This window comes from Poromitra crassiceps (assembly GCF_964638095.1).
Source record: "Poromitra crassiceps genome assembly, chromosome: 3".
Taxonomy (NCBI): domain Eukaryota; kingdom Metazoa; phylum Chordata; class Actinopteri; order Beryciformes; family Melamphaidae; genus Poromitra; species Poromitra crassiceps.
Window position 1 is genome coordinate 3,803,880 of NC_139625.1, and position 24,772 is coordinate 3,828,651.

Genomic DNA, 24,772 nt, shown 5'->3' on the forward strand with positions numbered 1-24,772 from the left:
GATCTTTTACACCCAATTTACACCTGGTTTTTAAATGCGACCATTATCCAAATAACTTGTCCGGATACAGGCCACATTTAAAAACCAGGTGTAAACGGGGTGTTAGTCTCTCAAGCCAGACTGTCTCTTCTAATAAGGAAGGATAGAATGTGTCACTAAAAATGTTGGACTTTTAATGGGCAATAATTGCGATACGACAATGATATATCAATGATTTGACAATTCTGTCGACTGGCTTTGGCATCGGCCAATCCTGGCGTGTTCCACCCCCAAATCGGGTGGGATTCAGCGTGTTGTCATGCTACGCGAGTGGGATCCGCGGAGTACCAGGCAGCCACCGGCTTCGTGCGGAGCGAGCAGACAATCCGATGCATGGGTGCTGCTCGCCGGCCTGGAATCTCCGAGAGACGACCCCCGACAGCCAGGGAGGCTGTAAATTACTGTTATCAATGAAATCTTGAAAAATGAACTTTTGATGTGAAAAAGTGTGAAAAACTAAAGGAATTAGATTTTTGTGAGGTTTTTTTGCATACATTATTAAATAGGTGCACTGCATACCCAGGTATTTGAACTAAAAGAAAAGAAAAGTCATTTTTGGGTTCAGCTCGACTTTAAAAGCATTTTTATTATGGGTACCTCCAATGGTAGCTAAACCCATAACCCTGGCAGCATAAGTGCATGTATGGTCCATGACAGCTGACTGAGTGCAGTACCTGAATTTTCTGCAAACTAGATGAGGCCTCATTGAGATTTTGGGGTACGTCAAAGCACTTGGCCGTGTTGATCTTGGCGTTGACCAGCCATTGCTGAAACTCTCTGAATGCTGAGCGGAACCCCTGTTCCAGCAGCTTCTCCTTGCTCTGGCACTCCCTGGAGGCCTGGAGGCTCAGACTAGACACAAGTTGGGAAGAAAAAGATGGGAGACCCGCCAATTTTTGTTAATTCTGTTGTATGAGAGCTGTTGTTTTGACCATAGTTTGTTTTTAGCAATGGAGATTTAGCAATTTAAAGCTGCATTCAGTGATGTTTTTGTGTTAAAATAAGTGTTAAATGGCTCTATATTCTGACAGCAATCACTGAAATAGTGTTTGGTCAGTAACTTGGAACTCCCAACCCCCCGCTGTCCTCTATATATCTCCTGTAGCCATGCATGCAGGGCGGACGTATCTCCGCAAACCGATCTGACCTTCCGTTTCCCAGAAAATGTAAACATTTCTCTGATTGGATAAAAACTCGGCGCTGACCTCCCACTATCCAATCAGAGAAATGTTTAAATTATCTGGGAAACGGAAGGTCAGATCGCGATGCCTGTAAAGGCCTATATATTTTTTCACACCAAATCCAATGCCGCCACCCGGCTGCGGAGACACGTCCGCCCTGCATGAAGGACTACAGGAGAGAGATAGAGGACAGTGGGGGGTTTGGGGTTCCAAGTCACTGACCAAACACTCTATTTCAGTGATTGTTGTCAGAATATCGAGCCATTTAACACTTATTTTAACACAAAAACATCGCTGAATGCAGCTTTAAGCGTATTGTACTGCTACACATACTGTATGTGTTCAATGTCTATGCCAGATTTTCAATCGTGCTCACCTGTTGTATGCTTTGATGAGAGAGGACACTCTCTCTGACTGCGTGCCCAGGTCTCTGGAGAATGGGCACAGATCATTAAGCTGAGTCTTCAGACTGTCGGACATGGGCTCAGCTTTGACAAGCCCCTCCAAAGTGTCCTGGGTGGAAAACGGAGATATATTACAACCATGAGTCGACATCAAACATTTCATAATGTGTCATTCATCCGATATTATCTTGGCATTGGCACTATACTTCAGCAGAGACTTACCTTTGCAATCTGCCAGGCCTTAACGACCTCCTCCCCAATGCATTTCCCCTCCGTCTGGGCCAACCTGAGATGCCAGTCCTGCAGCTGACCACTGAAGTCCTGCAGGTCTTGCTCCAGCTGTGCTGACAGGCTGCTGAACTCCTGTTCGGAGCTGGCTATCTGAGACAGGGCAGTCTCCAGGCCGGCGCGCGTCTGCAGCGCCGCGCGCTCCCACTGGTCCCACGCCGACAGCAGGGCCGCTTCCTCTCGCTCCACCGCCTCAAAGCCCCCGGAGCCGGTGTGATCTCTGGCCACCGCCCCGCACCTCTGGACCCGGCTCAGCCTCTCTCGGCCTCGCTGCTTCCAGTCCAGCAGCTCCTGGAGGGGGGCAAAGAAATCACAGGTGTCAAACCCTCTGCCACCGCAAAATGGTCATTTATACTAGACCCTTTTATAGAGAGGCAAAGGGACCGCCTACTTCCTGCTTCAGCACTGTACCAGAGATTTTCATGCGCCATTTATTTTCCCATGGACATTTCGTAAAATGCTTATAAAAATAGTTTTACTTGTTCAAACCAAACGGTTCAGATATATTTAGAAACAGGAGAGACCACATAACATTTCACTCAGACCAGAACGTAAACAATTGGGGATTTAAAGAAAATATTTTTTCGATGTCGTTTTTTTTAAGTTTCGGTCCGAGGGAAATGTTCTATGGTCTCTCCCGATTCTAAATATAGCTGAACCGTTTGGTTTGACGGAGTAAAACTATTTTCATAAGCATTTTACGAAATGTCTATGGGAAAATAAATGGCGGATAAAAATCTCTGGTACAGTGCTGAAGCAGGAAGTAGCACTTTGCCTCTCTATTGTTTGTAAACAGTGATTACGTATTTTGTGGGTGGAGCCGAACTGGTTGCAGAAAGTTACAACTAGCGGTTCAGCTGTCATAGAAATATGGAAGATCCCGACGCCTCCTCCACATATTTTAAAGCTTTACCAGCAACAGACAGGTGATCTTACACAAATAAGCTAACTCTTTCAATGGGGTGAGGTTTCCTGACCCGTACTCACTGTCAGGATGGGATCCAACTACATCGCAAAGTTGCAGTGCAGCACATCATCATATTCCTATAGTGGGAATGTCCAGCGTCTATACGCATACGGCACAAGACGTCTTTTTCCTGTATTCCGGATCTCTCTCGTTTCGGCTTGACTTCCTCAGAGTTTTGGATACCGCGATGCAACTAACCCTGTGACGTCCACTCTAAAAGGGTCTATACTCACCATCGGTTGCTCAATGTGTGTTCTGATTTTGATGTTTTGATAACTCATGTGAGATTTTTTTCACTTCTATTCAATGTGCCTCCGCTGAAACTGCTTGGAGCCCCCCCCCCCCCTTGGGAGGCCCGCCTCCCACTTTAAAAACCCCTGACCTTTCCTCACCTGCACTTTGGAGAGTTTTCTTTTGATGGAGCCCGAGTCTCCTGACAGGTCTGACCAGCGCTGGAGTTCCTCTTTTGCTGAGATCAGCCAGTCATTGAAGTCTCTCACAGCGTCCAGGTACTGCTCATGCTCAGACACAATGCCCTGCATGGACTGCACTTTACCCTTTGGGAATGAAGAAGACAGTGTAAACACTTACCGCAACTTGATAATAATGCAAAATAGATGATGTCTAAACAGGAATGAGTCTAATAGTATTTGCAAATATTCTTCATTGTATGTTTTTGAGCCTACTTAGATGCCAGGGATGGGGTTTGCAACATAGTTTGAGTGTCAGGGCAATCCCAGAATTTTAAAGTCAATTGAGTTTACTTTTGACTTGACATTATCTGAATTGGCTTAATGCAACCAACCCCTCAATTTGGGTACTGTAGCAAGGTGGGCCCATGATCCTAAGTGTCTGCCCCGTGGAAGAGTTCTAGAGCGAGACACAAGGTGGGAGTTACACGGAGGCCATCGAGGCCATGGCCTCCGTTGGCCATCGAGGCCATGGCCTCCGTTGGCCCTCCCTCTGGCCGTGATGCCCTGAGATCCCTAAGGCACCACCGGCACCTGCTATACCAGCCTGCTACTGTCAGTTGCTTTGAAAGCATCAGTGGTCTCAGTTTAATGTAGCCTGTCCTATGCAAAGGATGTGTCATTCTAACACACTTTTCAGAAAAATCGCTCTTCACGACGTCATTAGAGCAATGGCCCCTGGCATGTGGCCTTCTGCCCTAAAAAGAAATGTGATGCCTAGCTTGCCCCTAAAATGAGGAAGTCCCCCCCTGGCGAGACACACGCTCCCTACCAGCACCAGGGATGCTTCTTTTTGGCTAGTCGCTCTCTCCTGGATGACTTTTTTTTTAATAATATTTATTTTTGAGCAGGGAGCATTGGCGTTACAATACAATAACAAGTGTAATTTTCTTTTCTTTTTTTTACATTGAAACATCCCAACCAACACATCTACCCTCATTTGCCTCCCCACAACCCAGTCCCATTCCAACAGAAACAAAAATACATAAAATAAGACAGTAAAATAAAATAAAATAAATAAAATAAAAGAATAATAATATACATACATAAACATATTATACATATATATACACGCATATACACACGTACATACAGTAGGAGGTAGTATAACAGTGAAAACAGTAATAACTCAAGTTATCGGGGTTTATACTTGCAAGCATCTGGGTCATATTGGCCTATTTAGGTCTCATGAGGTTAGAAGGCTATGAGTGTGGTGGATGACTTTTATCCAATTACATTAAAGCAAAGTTATTTGCAAACATTGAACCCCGTGGCCAAGCATCCAGATCACCTTGACGACAGCGGAGATATCGGCAAAGTGAGCACTGAGTTCTGCCCTGGGCTCCGGTCCAAAGGCCTGGTCCCCAGTCTTCTCATACATCTCCACAGCTTTGTCAGTCAGGCGTGACAGTGCAGTCGCGTGGCCCTCCACGTCAGCCTGGATGGCCCTGAGGCGCTCCAGCAGAGAGGACTTCTCCTTCAGCCCCGGCTGCTGGGGCAGACTCACGCCCACCTCCTGTTCCACTGACTCCATCCACTGCTGCAGCTGGCCCTTGCTCTCCTGGAAGCTGGTCCACTGGGCCACCGTCCACTCTAGACGGCTATGGGGCATAAATACAAGGATTATTGGCAATGGAGAGAGAGACAGATTGAGAGAGTTGATTGATAGCCACTGGCAGGGGGAATATAGACACTCACCCCTCTGTCGGATGTCAGTGTCAGAAGCACATAGCATAGCCACCGTAATTTAGTAGTAGCAATTGTATGTTACCCCAGACATCATTAATAACAAAGGCTCTCGTCAAATATAGACTATTATGATTATTATTAATTTATTAGGAAAGAACTGACGTAAATCAGCAATATGGATGATATTGATTGAGGTATTGAGGTGGGTTATGGTGCTGTTACCAGCCCTTAACTTGACACCAGCACTAAAAGTAATGCACTGCCAGTATAATGCAATGACAATAATGCACAATAACACAATGCCTATAAGTCATTAGTGCTTAAAGCCACAAGAGGCAGTTTTCTTTTAAATACACCTTTATTATTACACTCTTTATGAAGTGGAGCTGCAACAGAGAAGAGTGTGCATCCCCTTCATCGAGACACTGTAGATTTCCCAAATTTGGTATTATTATTATTAGTAGTAGTAGTATTAGGATCCAGTATGGTCACTGGTGTGCAGTTTACTTAGTTCCAGGGTTTTGGGTGTTGAAGTCCACACAATAGACCCTTTTCACGGGGGGCATTTTGTGTCGAAAAGGCAGGGTAAACACAGGTTCAAGCAAAACACTAATGAAGGTTTCCAAATTCCAATCATGGAAGTTTGAAACCCTCATTAGTGTTTTTGCTTGCACCTCCTGCCTTTTCGACACAAAATGGCCCCTGTGAGAAGAGTCTATTTTAATTCCCTCTCACTGGCATTTGAAATGACCTAGTGGAGCTTCGACTGAACTCAACACTGCGCCAAAAGAAAGTGACAATTCTCCTGGGGTCCAGAGGAGGGCAGTGTTTTCCTACCTGTGGCAACTCATGGAGGTCATCAACATATTGGCCCAGGCATCCTTAAGGCATTGTAGCTGTGAACAGATGGCCTCCTGGCCCTCCACGCTCTTGTGCTTCAGGATCTGCTCTCCCTTTCCTACAGTCATGTTGAGCTTCACCTCGCCCTCACCCTTCATCAGGAGGATATCCTACAAGAAGAAAACACTCTTCACGTTATAAATGAGGCCATTTACACCTGGCATTAACATGTGTTTTCTGCCATCAGATTGTAATCAGATTGTGTTTTATCACTTGAAAGTACAGGTGTAAACGCCCCCAAGACACACTGAAGATGGATTGCAATCGGATCGGCCAAACCACCTCCGGAGGTGGTCAGGGACGCATTGTGACCACATTGAACACAAGTGTAAATGCAATGTGTCCTCTGAATCTGGATACGGCAACTGTATGCGGATTGAGAGGACACCCGTTGTGGGTGATCAGACTGCCATCAGATTACAATCTGATCACGCCAGGTGTAAATGAAATCAGGCTAATGTGGTCAAGCACAATCTGATTGCAATCTGATGGCAGAAAACGCATGTTAACACCAAGTGTAAATGGCCTCAATGTGTTTCTCATTGTGTTCATGTTATGATCAGTGTTGGGCAAGTTACTTTCAAAATGTAATATACTACATATTACTAGTTACTTTCATTTAAGTTACTTTACAATATTACTGTCTGTGTAGACTCGAGTAACTCGTTACACTACTTTTGCATTACTTTCACCAAAATAACAGCAGTGGCAGAATGACAGAACCATCCCAAACATGCAACCGTCTTAAAGTCAGTGTGTAAACCGTCCACAATTCTGAATGTTATCCTCTTCCTTTGTTATTGTCATCTATAGTGGTTATTTGCATTAGAAAAACACACAATTTGATTAGGAAAATATTGTATCTTTATTTAAATATATGCTTTGATAAAAGAAAATGTAACTCAATTTGTAACTTGTGTTACTTGACAAAGTAACTGGTATAATATTACTGAAATCCTATTAGTAATAAGTTATATTACTGAGTTACTGCTCAAAGTATATGCCATATATATACATATACATATACATATATATATATATATATATATATATATATATATATATATATATATATATATATATATATAAGATATATGTAATATGTTACTTTTGTAATGAGTTAGCGTTAGCGTTGCATATACATATATATATATATATATATATAAGATATATGTAATATGTTACTTTTGTAATGAGTTAGCGTTAGCGTTGCATATACATACATATATATATGTATGTATGTATATATATATATATATATATATATATATATATATATATATATATATATATATATATATATATATATATATATATATATATATATATAATATATATGTAATATGTTACTTTTGTAATGAGTTAGCGTTTTCTTCTTCTTTTGGAAACAGGGCAACATTCACTGACCTGCACAAGACCTAGCCGTTTCTCCAGGGTCTCTTTATTGCCGACTGTGCTGTTGAGCGAGGCCATGCGCTCTTGGACTCCATTGAGCCAGGTCCAGGTGGTGTGCAGTGTCTCCTCAAAGGCCTGCTGCTCGTGCAGGGTGAGCTGGCAGCTGCGCAGCCTCTCCCTCACGCGCCTCAGCAGGGCCTGGTGCTGCGACTGCAGCTGAGCCGACACCCTGGTCTCACTGCCGTCACCTCGCCCGCCCTCATTCAGCGCCTGGCCCTCCTGACCCAGACGCTCAAATGAGTCCCTGCATGGAAGAAGAAAAAAGGGGGTTTAAGAGACATGACGAGATTAATATGAGATGAATAGAGAGAGAGAGAGCCAAGGTGAACGTCGCTTCCTGCTTCAGCACTGTACCAGAGATCTTCATCCGCCATTTATTTTCCCATAGACATTTCGTAAAATGCTTATGAAAAATAGTTTTACTTGGTCAAACCAAACGGTAGGAACAGGAGAGACCACATAACATTTCACTCGGACCAAAACGTTAAAAAAATACGTTTATTTCAGTTTTGGTCTGATTGAAATGTTCTATCGTCTCTCCCGATTCTATATATACTGTAGCTGAACCGTGTGGTTTGACCAAGTAAAACTATTTTTATAAGCATTTTACGAAATGTCTATGGGAAAATAAATTGGCGGATGAAAATCTCTGGTGCAGCGCTGAAGCAGGCAGTGACGTTCACTTTGGCTCTCCATATGATAGATCTATTTTCTTCGCCACATAAACACAAGGACATGAAGCAGATCAAGCACCTTTCTTTGAGCACCTCCTGCTGGTATTCGTCCACTTGCTCCAGCACAGCCTTCTCAGGGCCGCGCTGTTTGGCTTCAGGCAGATCCGTGCTCATCCTCTTTTCCATATGCTCCAACCACCAGCGCAGTTTCTTAAGGCGGCCCTCAAACCTACAAGGAGTTTTTTTGAAAATGCCATGTTGTGGGCGAGAGTGGTGGACTTCACATCAACCAGTTCGGCAAAGCACTTTGCGAGTCCCTTACCCCTTCATGAGCGACGCACTGTCCTCCAGGATCTGCTGGTTCTGTCTGCACTGCTCCACAAAGCTGTCCCAGTCCTGCTGGATGGACGACAGGTGCTGCTGGACCTGCCCGGCGCTGGCCTTGGGAAGATGGAGGAGGAGCTTCTCCCCTTCCTCGCAGACCTGAGTCAGACGCACCTCGCCCTCCTCCACCCGCTCCAACGCGCCCTGACAGGTAGCAAGTTGCAGTGTAGCTTTTGACAGCCGTCTTATTGACACTCGTGATGTTACTGAATCAGGAACTTAAGCTTAAGTCTAACGGTTCCACCTGTTGTGAATCGCTAAATGCAGAGAATTTAGATGGAATTAAAAAATACTAATACAAATGACACTCTGTTTCTTTAACATCAAGGAGTAGGAATGAACGGATTCTAGCTGTTCCAGTGGATCGAGTATTTGGGGGCATTAGCTTTACCTTTAGCTTCTGTAGTTTGCGTTCCACAATGTGAGTGTCTCCAGAGCGGTCGGAGCATTCCTTCACTATTTCCCTCTGCTCCGAGAGCCACCGGTGGAACTCCTGAACAAGGTCTGAAGAGCGAGGGAGACAGAGGGCGAGGGTGAATGCTCATCGCGCACTGTATAATAGCATCATTAATGATCATGCACTGTATAATAGCATTCATTAATGTTCATTCAATGTCTTGGGACTTTGTCATCGGTCGTCCTCACCGTTGAACTGCTGCTGTAGGCATCGCTGCAGGGAGGCCAGGGTCCTGGCACACAGCTGGTTGACAGACTCGTACGTCTTAATGAGGTCAGTGAGTGCCGAGCCCAAGCTGGCCAGCTCCTCAGAGGGATACTTCCTGCACAGGGTGTTGAGGCTCTCGCGCGTGGCGTCGATGCTTCCCTGCTGATTTTGCAGCTCTTTCTGGAGGTCCTTCAAAACAAAAACCATGTGTGTAACAAAGGAGATAATTAGCTAATTAGATAATTAGCTTCCTTATTCCTCTACAGCAAAACAGGGCTGACCACTGTTCCCCAAATCCAATAACCTACGTATAAGCCAGGAGACATCTCTGTGATGTACTGTATGTGTATATAGCAACATGTCAATATGAAAGTTAGAGCATTTTTCAGTTACAGTACATCATTTTGTATTGCTTCTTGGTATGTTTTATGGTATGATTTTGACCTCTGCTTGCGTTTGTGTTGTGGTGTTTTGTTTAATAGTGTTGCATTTGCATTTTCATCCACCGTGTTTTGTTCTGTTGCATTGAATTTTCTTGCATTACACTTTGTTGCAGATAAGTCACTCTGTCTGTTGCTCTCAAAAATTCAAAAAGGTCTCCTGAGCCTGTGCCACCACAGGGCACAGCTATGAAGATGCTATGAGCCTGTATGCCATGTCACTTTCAGTTTAGCTCGGTTGGTAAAGAATACGCTAGGTTTGCCATACCAGGGACATGTGAGTCAATATACAGTAGCAAACACCAAACTGGTTGCATCTTATTATGGATTATGTACTTGTATGCTGATTTTGGCTTCATTGTATTTTGTATAACTGTATTGCTTTGTTGTGTTAATTTCATTTACTTTAATATTCATTTTGGTTTGTGAATGTCAACTAAATCTGCTGCTTTATTTCACTGCATATCATTGTTGCAATACCTTTCATTTGCATTCTGTTGCATTGAGTTTTGCTGCGTTTTGCATTGTGTAATTAAGTCATTACAATGTATAAATGTATACAATATATTTTCACCTAGCCATCTCATTAGGGGCTATTTTACTGGTATTTGACACCAATACAATGCCAAGTGAATGTATTTATCTAATAGGATTTAAATAAGAAAAGAAAAACAGGAGTACAGACGACCGGGATTGAAAAAGCATCACTGTCACTGAGACTCCACCTTCACTCTGCAGATGTCCTCAGGATCTGATCCAGTGGGAGAAGAAACCAGGGAATCCTCCATACTTTTTAGCCAAGCAGACATCTGAGAGATGTAGTCCTCCAGCTGTTTCCTCTGGCAGCTGAAGTCCCTGAGGTTCCCCCTGGCCTGCTCACAGAGCTTCTGGACAATGCTGATCTTCTTTCGCAGGTCATTCTCGAGCACCTGACACAAGTGGGGATGAAGGTTATCACCTATGTGCTGCTTGCACTTACTGTGAAGTTGATCTGTGTGTAGTGTCAGCTTAATGCACACCATCATTTACATGTGCTGAATGTATTCAAAAAAACAAATGCGATTAGAATCATGTGAAGTACCTGTAATTTGGCAGGAGTCTCTTGACTTTGACTGCGCTGCTTCAGTTCTGACACTTTTCTCTGGAGGGTTTCCAGTTTCTGCTCCTTTTCACCCATTTCCTCCTGTGGATTTATCAAAACCAGGAAAGCGTGTATAAGACCTTCAGAACATCTCTTTGAGAAACAGTGAGATACAGTATGGTTGTGGTTATACAGTAAGAAATGTACAGTATGTCTTCAATCAATAACGTCATGTAGAGCAGGATGCTACAGGATCTCATGTTTCTGTGGTGTCAGGGAATTTGATTAGTTACATACTAGTGATACATTCCCTGCCTACCAACACGAGGGTCGCAGGTTCGCGCCCCCGTGTTACCTCCGGCTTGGTCGGGCGTCCATACAGGCACGGTTGGCCGTGTCTGCGTGTGGGAAGCCGGATTGAGGGTATGTGTCCTGGTCGTTTGCTGCACTAGCGCCTCCTCTGGTCGGTTGGGGCGGAAGGGAACTGGTGGGAATAGCTTGATCCTCCCACGTGCTACTGTACGTCCTGCCGGTGAAGCTCCCCGCTGTCAGGTGAAAAGAAGTGGCTGGCAACTGCGCATGTGTCGGAGGAGGCACGGTGCTAGTCTACAGCTCTCCCCAGATGGGCAGAGGGTGGAGCTGCGATCGGGGCAGCAGGGGGGCGTAAATTGGCCAAGTACAATTGGGGAGAAAATGGGGGGATATCAGAAAAAATTATACAAAAGAAGCTACCGTAGATCCTAGACGCACCTTTGAGGCATCTGTCTTTCCTCTTTCTCAGTCATCGGGGCAGTGTTTATACATTAGTTAAGCTAATTCTCTGCAAAGTCTTTTGAAACATGCATGTGATAAAAAAAGAGATAAATATACAACCTTCATTCATCGAAAAGTCTACTAAAGTTTCTTTAAAATACATTCCTGTCACTGTCTTAGTGTATTGTCCAATACGGCAAAACCCCGCCCATCAGAAGAGTGAAAGAAAGCATAACAAAACATACTTGCTATATGGCCTCAGACGTCTCACCTGTAGTATGGAGAGCCTGGCTGACATCTTCTGACTGTCGTTGAGGTTGTTCAGGCTCTCACTCAGCTCGATCACACAGCCACTTGTCCAGCTCTCAACATCCTCGCTGATTTTCCGCACATCCTCCCACACTGCCAAACTCTGGCTCAGACATTCAATGTTGTCCTCTATCTTCTCAGACACCTGGGGAGAACATTAGATCTATCTTCTCAGACACCTGGGGAGAACATTAAATCTATCTTCTCAGACACCTGGGGAGAACATTAAATCTATCTTCTCAGACACCTGTGGAGAACATTAAATCTATCTTCTCAGACACCTGGGGAGAACATTAAATCTATCTTCTCAGACACCTGGGGAGAACATTAAATCTATCCTCTCAGACACCTGGGGAGGACATTAGATCTATCTTCTCAGAGACCTGGGGAGAACATTAAATCTGTCCTCTCAGACACCTGGGGAGAACATTACATCTATCCTCTCAGACACCTGGGGAGAACATTACATCTATCTTCTCAGACACCTGGGGAGAACATTAAATCTATCCTCTCAGACACCTGGGGAGAACATTAAATCTATCTTCTCAGACACCTGGGGAGAACATTAAATCTATCTTCTCAGACACCTGGGGAGAACATTAGATCTATCCTCTCAGACACCTGGGGAGAACATTAGATCTAACCTCTCAGACACCTGGGGAGAACATTAAATCTATCTTCTCAGACACCTGGGGAGAACATTAGATCTATCTTCTCAGACACCTGGGGAGAACATTAAATCTATCTTCTCAGACACCTGGGGAGAACATTAAATCTATCTTCTCAGACACCTGGGGAGAACATTAGATCTATCCTCTCAGACACCTGGGGAGAACATTAAATCTATCTTCTCAGACACCTGGGGAAAACATTAGATCTATCCTCTCAGACACCTGGGGAGAACATTAGATCTATCCTCTCAGACACCTGGGGAGAACATTAAATCTATCTTCTCAGACACCTGGGGAGAACATTAAATCTATCCTCTCAGACACCTGGGGAGAACATTAAATCTATCCACTCAGACACCTGGGGAGAACATTAAATCTATCTTCTCAGACACCTGGGGAGAACATTACCGTAGATCTATCTTCTCAGACACCTGGGGAGAACATTAAATCTATCCTCTCAGACACCTGGGGAGAACATTAGATCTATCTTCTCAGACACCTGGGGAGAACATTAAATCTGTCCTCTCAGACACCTGGGGAGAACATTAAATCTATCTTCTCAGACACCTGGGGAGAACATTAAATCTATCCTCTCAGACACCCGGGGAGAACATTAAATCTATCTTCTCAGACACCTGGGGAGAACATTAAATCTATCTTCTCAGACACCTGTGGAGAACATTAAATCTATCTTCTCAGACACCTGGGGAGAACATTAGATCTATCCTCTCAGACACCTGGGGAGAACATTAAATCTATCTTCTCAGACACCTGGGGAGAACATTAAATTGGTCCATTTCTTATCTTCTTATCTTATATCTATTCACCTTATTATTTGCCCATATAAGGACGCTTCTGCATGACGTCATTTTGTAATCGTCTTTCCGTTTTAGACCCGGAAGTAGATGACGCCTACCCGTAATCATTTTTAGACTTGCCAAAAAGCTATTTTCAAGCAAAAAAAACAAACTGTTTGAAAGTTTTAATCTTTTTTCGGGTGAGAACGTAACATTCCAAATATGTGACCAGTTTATCAGAATAATGCCTATTTGGAAATATTTAACGAGCAGCGAGGACTGAGAGCGCTGGCTGTGTGCCGGTCGGACTAGCTAGTATCTGTCTGCCCCTACTGTAGGCTACTGGCAGTGAGAAAACACTGTCGAAAAGGCTTTTGTAACTAACGTTAAATGCCGACCGGGTACAGCCATCGGCTCCTCGCAGCAGTAACACTATGAACATGTAACTGAAGTTGGCCGCAGTGTAGCTTCTGAATGTTTCCAAACTTCATTCATAGTGACGTTTTGTTTTGAAATTGGCCGCCAACTAGCGCTGAACCGGAAGAACAAATTAGGGATGGGGCCGATCCGATCCAATATCGGTATCGGGTGCCGATATTGGCACTAATTCACGGATCGGATCGGAATCGCAAAGAAAAAAGAAAAAAAAATTGCAATTCCAGCGCGGGCCGTAATTTGCCCACGTATAATAGTATCCTTCTTTGCCTTGTATATTTTCTTAATTTTGTCTGCTTTTTGCAAGGTATATTTAAAAAAATAATCTTTAATTGGCCAAATCTTTGCCTATACTGTATATTCAAGAAAAATATTGGTATCGGCATAATATCGGTATCGGCAGATAACCAAATTCAGGTATCGGATCGGAAGTGAAAAAAGTGGATCGGTGCATCCCTAGAACAAATACAATTGCGTGTAACGCGGAAGAGAGAAAAAGTGGGCGTGGTGAATAAGGTGAATAATATGTCTTGCACTGAGCCTTCACACTGTAGGCAACAATGCTGTGCTTAATTGATTGTGATTCTGCTGGATGCTACATCACACTTACGTCCAGCCACTGATCCACCAGTGTCTCAATATCCTGTTTCATCAGGAGAGAATCACACTCTGGGATCTTCTTCAGCTCGTTTAGCAGCTGTTTTCCTCTGCTGGAAAACTGGTCCAGTTCCCGCTGCTTACCAGCCATCTGTGCCTTGACCGACTCATGCTGTACATGGACAAGGAAGGGGGGAGGCAGTGAATCTTTTGAGCAATCTGAGGTTCAACTGGCAAAAAAAAAAAAAAAACCCAGATGGTAAAAATCCTGAACCAATAAAGAAAAAGATTCTGGGTTTCTGAGATGACATATCGTCACCCGCTTAAAATAATGGCCTAAGTCACTTTTTCAAGTTTTTCATAAAACATAAAAAACTGAACCAAATACAGAATATATGATATTTATTAATCATTCCACACATTTTTTTTATGACAATAGATGACTATTGACATACAAATAACTGGCAATTATGTAACATAAAACGATTAGATGACTGATTAGATGACTTAGGTCAATTTACGAACATGCCATTGTGACTTAGGCAAAAGACAACTGACAACTGCCTGACTTACAGTTGCATTTTATGTCAAGCGTGTGACTTAGGCCGTTTTGTTTTTGCCTAAGTCACATTGTCCTGACTTAGGCAAAAAAAACAAAAACAAAAAACAGCCTAAGTCACACGCTTGACATAGGCCATTGCACTACCAGGTAGGAACAGCATGATCTTTTCAATTAAGGACTTAGGCCATTTTACCAGAAGTGCCCAGCATCATGAAGAGATGATTTAGGCAAAAATATAATTTTCGTGACGTAGGCCATTATTTAAAGTGATGTGTAGAGGAACATGAGAGGAGCTAGAGCACATTACATAGATACACACACTTGAAGAATCATTGAAACATTCTTTCTGACCTTGGACAGTGATCTCTTGGTTTCCTCGTGGTCCTTCAGAACAGAGCCAATCTCAACCAAGGATTCTGTGCTCTCAATGATGGCGCTGATGGAGGTTTTCAGGCTTTGGTATTCCCTCATCAGCTCCAAAAGCACACTGCACTGCTCCTGCCTGTCAGAGAGACAGCAACATTTATCACCCATATCAGTTTATACGAGGTGATGTCATAAATCCCACTGTGACATCATCAGTGATGTCTTCAATCTGACGTCATCATCAGTGATACTGGCCTTATACGAGGGATCAGCCGAACAGCATTTTGGTAAACAAACCGCGTCACTGGGTGGCAACGGCAATGGAACCCTATGAAGCCCAAGTGGCGCGAGGTGTGAGTGTCTGACTCTAGCCGGCTAACTCTGTTTACATTTTAAAAACTGCGACAGTTCACAGTTTGTTTGGCACAACTGATACTAGTTAACTGCCACGGGGTTCCGCATTTCTGGGCGGCAAGTGACGTCACGCTGATTCGTCCTATAAGCAAGTGATGAACTGCACAATACAATCCACTGCACAACAGAGAAGTAACATAAAAAAACACGTCATCAGACATTGGCAAATGTTGTATGTATATGTATCTGTCCCTATACAAATAAATGAAATGAACGAAACGCATTCAAACACAAGTGTTAATCAAAAAAACCAGGAGTCAAATGTCCACCAGATACGGTACGGCTGCCGGAACTTGTGCCCGTGTAATCTTGTCAGACACGAACGGGTCTGGCAAAAATAGACCAGATGCGTATTTTTGCTGGATCTGCGTCTGCGTCTGATAAGATTACACGGGGTACAAGTCTGTTCCGGCAGCCGTACCGTATCTGGTGGACATTGGGCTTAAGAATCAACACATTGGTCCTTATATTCTATATATAACAAATGTTGTGACCCAGCCCACTTTAGAGTGCTATGCCTGCCTACTGTATGTCTGGTGACTGGTCTTGTGTTCCAGGTAGTGAAGCAGCTAATGTCTGATGAGTCTGATAATGTCTGATGAGTGGCACCTGTTGGCTGCTGCTTTAATAGCATCTGTACGTGAGCGTGGTGCACAATCTTTTACCCTGCACATTTTGATAGTGTTTCATTTCAGATGTGACTGCAGTGTCGTCTGTTCCAGTAGTGTGGACACCCCCTCTTCAAGTCCTTTAGTACCTGTCCATGATGAGCTTTTTGGTGTCCTCCCATGTGGTCTCCAGGAGGCCGATTTCCCTCAGCACCTCCCCGGCCAGCTCTGCATCTCTCTGGGCCAGCTGCTGGCCTTTGTCCCTCAGCCACTGCTCCTCATGCTGGTGTGACTGGAGCTCATCCTCCAGCTGATTAAAGAACCGCAGCCTGGTAGGCAGAGGAAAAGACTGTTGCTGTTGGTCTGATGTGAGAAACCCACATCTCTGATCTGAGAAGGCCAGATCTCTGATCTGAGAAGCCCAGATCTCCCAAAGCGTCTCAAAGATCTCAAACAAAGCGACAGCGTAGAGATTTATTTATTTATTTTTAGATAATTTTTGGGGCAATTTTGCCTTTATTGATAGGACAGTAGGCAGACAGGAAGGGTGGGGAGAGAGGGGGGACGACATGCGGCGAAGGACCACGGGTCGGATTCGAACCCGGGTGGGCCACGCGAGGGACTAAGCCTTTGTGGTACACGTTCTACCAGGTGAGCCACGGGGACGCCCCCCAAGTAGAGATAATTTATTGACAGGATGTCGTCCTTGAGATGTCGCATCTCATTTTCAAGGGGGGTCCTATAATTAAGACTTTTTTCTTTTTTTTATTCAAGTCTTCTTAGGTTTTTTCCCCATTTTTCTCCCCAATTGTACTTGGCCAATTCCCCCTGCTGTTGCTGCACTCCCTCTGTCGATCTGGGGAGAGCCATAGAGCGGAGAACAATGTTGTATTTCTTTATTAGGCCTATATATATATATATATATATATATATATATAGGGTTAGTGTTATAAAATATATATATATATTTTTTTTCCCACCAATAGATGTGTAAAATGGGTTTCTATATAATATAATATAATATAATAATATAATATAATATAATATAATATAATATAATATAATATAATATAATATACTGTGTATACTGTATTATTATTATTATTTATTATTATCATCATCATCATAATATATATTTAAGTCAGAGGGAACTGTAAAAAGGAGACCAAAAACAAAATGGGTGGCATCGGCAATTGATGCAACTGTAGTGGGGAGCATGTGGGAAAGGGCCAAGGAAGGGGAACATTTGATTATCAACATAATGATCATCATTGGTAAACGAGGCCTCTGTTTCGCTCCAAGCACTCACATTTGAGGAGTTATTATAGCTCCAACAGCGCAGTAATTATAATAATTACATAAGTATTGATCACATTACCCTCTTACAACAACTCACCTCTGCTGTAGCGCATGCAGGCTAGGCTCTTTGAAGCTCTGGTGGTCGGCTTTCTCTTCAATGTCCTCCACCGTCTTGAGCAGCTGTTCCTTGCGCTGTCTGAATGAGGTCCACAGAGAGCCCAGGGCCTCTGCTTCACTCTGCTTGGTTCCCAGCAGGTTCCTGACCGCGTCCAGCTCCCCGCTGAGCGAGTCGGCCAGCACGCGGCAGGAAGTGCGCGACCCCTGGTCACTGCCGACGTGAAGGTGGCTCTTGCAGAGGCCGCTGTCCAGGCCGACGGCCAGCGTCTCCAGCTGGCTGATGTCCGGGACGATAGTGGCCAACTCCTGCTGCAGCTCCTCTACCCGGCCGCGGTCCCAGCTCCCGGCACTCTCCACGGTCTGCCTCAAACCCCGCAGCACGCCTGCCGCCACGCCGCGCGTCTGCAGGAAGGCCTCCAGCCTCTCCAGGCACTCCGACTGCAGCTCGGCTATGTGCCGCGCCTCCAGGTAGGGCTGCAGGCAGCTCTCCTGTCTGCTTTGGAGGAGCTGCGCATCGCCCGGCTCACAGCACCCACAAAGCTTCTCGGTCTGCTGATCCAAGCTCTGTCTCACGCTGGCCTGCTTCTGCAACGCCGCGAGGGCCTCCTGTCACAGAGGAGTGAAAGAGGGGTCAAGTGTTACTAAGGCCATGTTCAGACTAGGAGGCCAAATCAAGATTTGTGAACTTTAGTGACCTATTAATGACTCTATCCAGATTGGTTTTATGAGTCTGGACGCTCCAAGTCTGATTTGTGTCACTTGTCCCAAACCACATAATGCAGGTAGTTTCCAATCTGTTTCAAATGTGCTTTCGACTGATGTGTCTTCAGTGTGGACGCGCAGATCCACCAAATCTGATTTGAACGTCACTCGCAACTCGTCATCAAATGCTTCTGCGCAGGAAAACCACGTCACCAACGTACGTATTTACTGACGCCCACGTTGTTACCATAGCAACCCATGCAGATAGGCTGTTTAGGTCTGGACACACAGATCCGACTTGAACATCAGATTTGTGGCAGTGCGGACACACTCCCAAATCAGATTTGGGAAACCAATCAAGATAATGATGATTAATGACTTTAGCAGCAAATCGGATTTGCCTGTAATGTGAACATGGCCTAAGTGGCTCTGCATTAGAGTGGCAGCTAGAAATGTGCAAAGTGTAAACACATGCATGCATGTATAAATGAATGAGAAAGACTTATTTGTGGCTCTTACCTTTACTTGTGCGGCAGCAGGCTGCAGGTTGGCAATGTTGATTTGAGAAGCTGAGTGCAGATTGGAAAGCATGGTCTCGCTCCACTGGGAGAACTTCAGCAGGACTTGGTCAAACTGCTCCACCAGGGAGAGGTGGTCCTGAAGCTCTCGGATTCTGGGGGACGAGGTGGCAATATGGTGAATCAACTCTCAGACCTGGGTCAACTAATATTAATATTTTGTTTTGTATGTTTTTAATCCGCTTGGAGGGGGGTGGAGTTTACCACACAGAACTACAGTATAGCATGATTGGCACATGATGTTTAGATTGTGCTTAATTTAGCAGACTTTGCGATAATTGTGTGTATAGACTATATATATATACACACAGTATATATATATGAAGAGTTAATTTGCAAAGACAGATATATACCGTATATATATGTGTGTGTGTATATACAGTATATATATATATATATATATATATATATATATATATATATATATATATATATATATATATATATACACTGTTGGTGTACCGTACTGGTCTAGCTTCGTATTCACTGCAATTGTGCGAGCAAGCCAACGTGATCAACACTAGTGCAGCAACCAGGACTCATACTCCACCAGCTTCCCACCCGCAAACACGGCCAATTGTCTCTGTAGGAACGTCCGACCAAGCCAGAAGTACCACTGTGTCGGGAACTCAACCTCTCCACGGTGATAGGCTACACTACACTACACTACCCTACCCAGATGCCCCAGCACGTGTATGTACAGTATGTTTGACCTGCAGTGTGAGCAGAACCCAACTGAATGACAGAGCTACTTTTCACCTTTGGGGGAGGGCTTCATTTTGAGCGTGCAGTCTCTTCTGCAGTGTCTCCAGCTCCTCCTTCAGCTGCCTCACTCTGTCTTCTGGTGCAGTGGGACACAACGACGTCCCCAGAGACACCAAGACGGCGTGCGCGGGCTCAAGGGACTTGACGTCACAGCACAAGCCCTGCAACCGAAACATATTTTTCGAACAAATAATTTTTAAAATAATTTTCTTCTACATTGCACTCAAAATTATCTCCTGTATTACCTTTAAAATGTTTTGTGTGATTAATTATGTCTTGTATTGTACCTGTAAATCCTGGAGCTCACAGTGGAGCTTGGTCTTATCAGCCGATAGACCGTGACTCTCCGGTTTGGATGCCGACTCACTTCTCTCCAAGCAGGAAACAAAGTTTGAACGATCCTTCTCGTACCTGCAGCATAACAATAGACACACCAATGTCTGAAAGAGCAACATCTAGATGTATGCTTCACACACCCCGTTCATACCTGTTTTTTTAAATGTGACCTGTATCCGGATAAGTTATCTGGATGTTATCTGGATATGGAAAAACGAATGTAAATGCCAGGTGTAAATGCATCGTGATCAGGATGTGATCAGATCTTCCTGACCACATCTGGAGGTAGTCTGGCTCACATTGTGTTCGATCTCTTTCACCCCATTTACACCTGGTTTTTAATGAGGTCACAGGTGTAAATGGGGTGAAAGTGCACAGTCTAAGTTGTGCTGATTTGCTGCCAGTGGAAGATTTTTTTTTTTACTTTTCTCCAAAGTCAGGCTCAAGTCTTGAGACACAAGTCCCAAGTCTTAATGTAGGTCATGTCATTCATGTTCAGTCTCAGGTCTAAATGTTGAACACCAAACCAAGTAAGAACAAAATCAAGAGTCTGGTGTAATTTATGATCTTAAAACAAATTAGCTACGACTTTTCAATGCAATAATGGATAAAAAAAAATGATGAAAACGTCAAGTCAGGGCACGTCTCAGATATTCTGCTCGCACAAGTCAAGCCTCAAGTCTTTTTGTGGATTTCGGTTTCCAGGGTTTTTACAATTATGACTAAGGTCTGACTCTGTCCCCTCCTAAATCCTGCGCATGTATGTTCATGGCCTATTAAGATCATTTAGGGTTACTTTGTATAAATATGTCTTACTTTTGCCAGAGCGACAGCAGGTTCTCCAGAGTGCTCTGTTTATCCTTCGCCTGCTGGACATTTTGCTCATAGTCGGTTTGTACTTCTGTCACTGTCCTCTCTGCGTGCTCCTTGTCACTGAGTCTACGGGCACCAGCTGACAGGGACAGCAAGGTGGCCTTCAGCCTCTCCAGACTCTGAGCCACATCCTGGGGGAACAACAAGACAAGACATTGAGCCACACACAGCATTACCGGTGTGCTGGAGGACAGACACAGAAGAACACCTATGTGTTGCAGTTCACCACCATATATTGTGGGTAAGTAAAAGAGAATAGACCAGGAAAGATCATTAAAACAACTGAATACCACGTGGTTCTGAAGAGCTTTGTAGGTCTCAGATGAGGAAGTGCAGGATTTGATAGGGTGCTCCAGTTTTGCATGTAGTTCACGAAGCGTTGCTTGTACCTGAGAGACAATTGAGATGCGAACTTAATTGTATCCCCATACTTGTGTGCCTTGCTGTATATTGTCATGACATTATGAAACAATTCAATTCCTCCTCCAATCAGCCTAGTCTACCTCCTCCAGGCTGGTGTTGAACCTCTGCTGGTGAGAGAAGCTTTCCTCCAGCTGTCCATCAAGCTGCTGCACGCTCTCCTTCAGCTCCTCCCAGTACCTGCCGATCTGGGTCAGGCGAGCCTTGATGCGGGCTGCCTCCCCTGAAGACACAAACTGGGCCAGCGCCTGGGAATCCGCCTCCAGCTGAGACAGAACCTCAGCCCGCTCTTTAAGCTCTGCACCCACAGCCTGGAGATGCAGATAAGGATGCAAGATAGTAAGCGAGATTGAGATACTGTAGTGCACTGAGTCACTTCATAACTGGTCAAGGGTGGTGATCAGTGTTGGGGGTAACTCATTACAAAAGTAACATATTACATGTAATATATTACTTTTAGCTGTAACTCAGTAATATAACTTTATTACTTATAGGATTTCAGTAATATTATACCAGTTACTTTGTCAAGTAACTCAAGTTACAAATTGTAGTTACTTTTTTTTATTTTTTTTATCAAAGCACATATTTAAAAAAGATACAATCATTTCCTAAGCAAACTGTGTGTTTTTATGCAAACACAGACCACTACAGATGACAATAACAAAAGGAAAAGAATAACATTTAGAATTTTCGATTGTTTACACTGAAGTTCAAGGCGGTTTAAATTATTTTTCGGGATGACCATGTCATTCTGCTGCTGCTGTTGTTTTGGTAAAAGTAATGCAAAAGTAGTGTAACGAGTTACTCTACACAGACAGTAATTTTGTAAAGTAACTTATTACTTTCAAATGGAAGTAACTAGTAATAGTATATTACATTTTGAAAGTAACTTGCCCAACACTGGTGGTGATACAGGTGGTGATACACTGGGCAGTTTTTTGGGCACAAAGATTTATTCAAATGTTTCCTGGGAATACTGAATCACTACCTTCATTTTAAAATGTACATTCTTAGTATACTGGTTCACAGTATATATGTCAAATGATCTGTACCAATTATTAATACGACCTGGGCATTTTCATATATCTTTACTAGGGAATGTTAGAAGACCTTCACAGAAGTACCTTCACTGTGTCGATCTGTTGGTCAAGAGGCAGAGTAGAACATTTCAGGACATCCAGCTGTTTTTCCTTGTCGGATATCCACAAGGAAAAGGCCTCAAACCCACTTCCAAACCGGTCCCACTGAATTTTCATTCCTTCAAGAGTCTTGACACTGGAGCACAGGAGCAGCCGTTACAATATAATAACCACTTAAAACACACCACAAATCCAACATGGGCTAAATACTAGTGGAATATATCATGTGACAGTAAGTTATTGAATCAGAATATATCATGTGACAGTAAGTTATTGAATCAGAATATATCATGTGACAGTAAGTTATTGAATCAGAATATATCATGTGACAGTAAGTTATTGAATCAGAATATATCATGTGACAGTAAGGTATTGAATCAGAATATATCATGTGACAGTAAGGTATTGAATCAGAATATATCATGTGACAGTAAGTTATTGAATCAGAATATATCATGTGACAGTAAGGTATTGAATCAGAATATATCATGTGACAGTAATGTGACAGTAAGTTATTGAATCAGAATATATCATGTGACAGTAAGTTATTGAATCAGAATATATCACGTGACAGTAAGTTATTGAATCAGAATATATCATGTGACAGTAAGTTATTGAATCAGAATATATCACGTGACAGTAAGTTATTGAATCAGAATATATCACGTGACAGTAAGTTATTGAATCAGAATATATCATGTGACAGTAAGTTATTGAATCAGAATATATCATGTGACAGTAAGGTATTGAATCAGAATATATCATGTGACAGTAAGTTATTGAATCAGAAATCATGTGACAGTAAGTTATTGAATCAGAATATATCATGTGACAGTAAGTTCTTGAATCAGAATATATCATGTGACAGTAAGTTATTGAATCAGAAATCATGTGACAGTAAGTTATTGAATCAGAATATATCATGTGACAGTAAGTTATTGAATCAGAATATATCATGTGACAGTAAGTTATTGAATCAGAATATATCATGTGACAGTAAGTTATTGAATCAGAATATATCATGTGACAGTAAGTTATTGAATCAGAATGTATCACGTGACAGTAAGTTATTGAATCAGAATATATCATGTGACAGTAAGTTATTGAATCAGAATGTATCACGTGACAGTAAGTTATTGAATCAGAATATATCATGTGACAGTAAGTTATTGAATCAGAATATATCATGTGACAGTAAGTTATTGAATCAGAATATATCATGTGACAGTAAGGTATTGAATCAGAATATATCATGTGACAGTAAGTTATTGAATCAGTATATATCATGTGACAGTAAGTTATTGAATCAGAATATATCATGTGACAGTAAGTTATTGAATCAGAATGTATCATGTGACAGTAAGGTATTGAATCAGAATATATCATGTGACAGTAAGTTATTGAATCAGAATGTATCATGTGACAGTAAGGTATTGAATCAGAATATATCATGTGACAGTAAGTTATTGAATCAGAATATATCATGTGACAGTAAGGTATTGAATCAGAATATATCATGTGACAGTAAGTTATTGAATCAGAATATATCATGTGACAGTAAGTTATTGAATCAGAATATATCATGTGACAGTAAGTTATTGAATCAGAATATATCATGTGACAGTAAGTTATTGAATCAGAATATATCATGTGACAGTAAGTTATTGAATCAGAATATATCATGTGACAGTAAGGTATTGAATCAGAATATATCATGTGACAGTAAGGTATTGAATCAGAATATATCATGTGACAGTAAGTTATTGAATCAGAATATATCATGTGACAGTAAGGTATTGAATCAGAATATATCATGTGACAGTAAGGTATTGAATCAGAATATATCATGTGACAGTAAGTTATTGAATCAGAATATATCATGTGACAGTAAGTTATTGAATCAGAATATATCATGTGACAGTAAGTTATTGAATCAGAATATATCACGTGACAGTAAGTTATTGAATCAGAATATATCATGTGACAGTAAGTTATTGAATCAGAATATATCATGTGACAGTAAGTTATTGAATCAGAATATATCATGTGACAGTAAGTTATTGAATCAGAATATATCATGTGACAGTAATGTGACAGTAAGTTATTGAATCAGTATATATCATGTGACAGTAAGGTATTGAATCAGAATATATCATGTGACAGTAAGTTATTGAATCAGAATATATCATGTGACAGTAAGTTATTGAATCAGAATATATCATGTGACAGTAATGTGACAGTAAGTTATTGAATCAGAATATATCATGTGACAGTAAGGTATTGAATCAGAATATATCATGTGACAGTAAGTTATTGAATCAGAATATATCATGTGACAGTAAGTTATTGAATCAGAATATATCATGTGACAGTAAGTTATTGAATCAGAATATAT

General features: G+C 42.6%; 1 protein-coding gene across 4 annotated transcripts in view; it reads right to left on the bottom strand.

Annotated features, from left to right (window-relative positions):
- The window catches only part of syne1b (spectrin repeat containing, nuclear envelope 1b), a gene marked incomplete at its 5' end in the record, with an annotated part of 267,667 nt that overhangs the window by 125,389 nt on the left and 117,506 nt on the right, over positions 1 to 24,772 (bottom strand). For all 4 annotated transcript variants that reach the window (XM_083634044.1, XM_083634043.1, XM_083634042.1 and 1 more), the window contains 25 exons: positions 714 to 891; positions 1,597 to 1,733; positions 1,847 to 2,203; positions 3,272 to 3,436; positions 4,641 to 4,950; positions 5,876 to 6,048; positions 7,346 to 7,637; positions 8,147 to 8,296; positions 8,390 to 8,595; positions 8,843 to 8,955; positions 9,097 to 9,304; positions 10,281 to 10,484; positions 10,637 to 10,738; positions 11,661 to 11,843; positions 14,212 to 14,370; positions 15,112 to 15,262; positions 16,298 to 16,477; positions 17,545 to 18,170; positions 18,786 to 18,939; positions 19,604 to 19,770; positions 19,897 to 20,020; positions 20,762 to 20,949; positions 21,109 to 21,207; positions 21,322 to 21,549; positions 22,363 to 22,513. In XM_083634044.1, the coding sequence (XP_083490170.1) occupies positions 714 to 891; positions 1,597 to 1,733; positions 1,847 to 2,203; positions 3,272 to 3,436; positions 4,641 to 4,950; positions 5,876 to 6,048; positions 7,346 to 7,637; positions 8,147 to 8,296; positions 8,390 to 8,595; positions 8,843 to 8,955; positions 9,097 to 9,304; positions 10,281 to 10,484; positions 10,637 to 10,738; positions 11,661 to 11,843; positions 14,212 to 14,370; positions 15,112 to 15,262; positions 16,298 to 16,477; positions 17,545 to 18,170; positions 18,786 to 18,939; positions 19,604 to 19,770; positions 19,897 to 20,020; positions 20,762 to 20,949; positions 21,109 to 21,207; positions 21,322 to 21,549; positions 22,363 to 22,513 (5,005 nt within the window). The remainder of the gene's footprint in view (positions 1 to 713; positions 892 to 1,596; positions 1,734 to 1,846; positions 2,204 to 3,271; positions 3,437 to 4,640; positions 4,951 to 5,875; positions 6,049 to 7,345; positions 7,638 to 8,146; positions 8,297 to 8,389; positions 8,596 to 8,842; positions 8,956 to 9,096; positions 9,305 to 10,280; positions 10,485 to 10,636; positions 10,739 to 11,660; positions 11,844 to 14,211; positions 14,371 to 15,111; positions 15,263 to 16,297; positions 16,478 to 17,544; positions 18,171 to 18,785; positions 18,940 to 19,603; positions 19,771 to 19,896; positions 20,021 to 20,761; positions 20,950 to 21,108; positions 21,208 to 21,321; positions 21,550 to 22,362; positions 22,514 to 24,772) is intronic.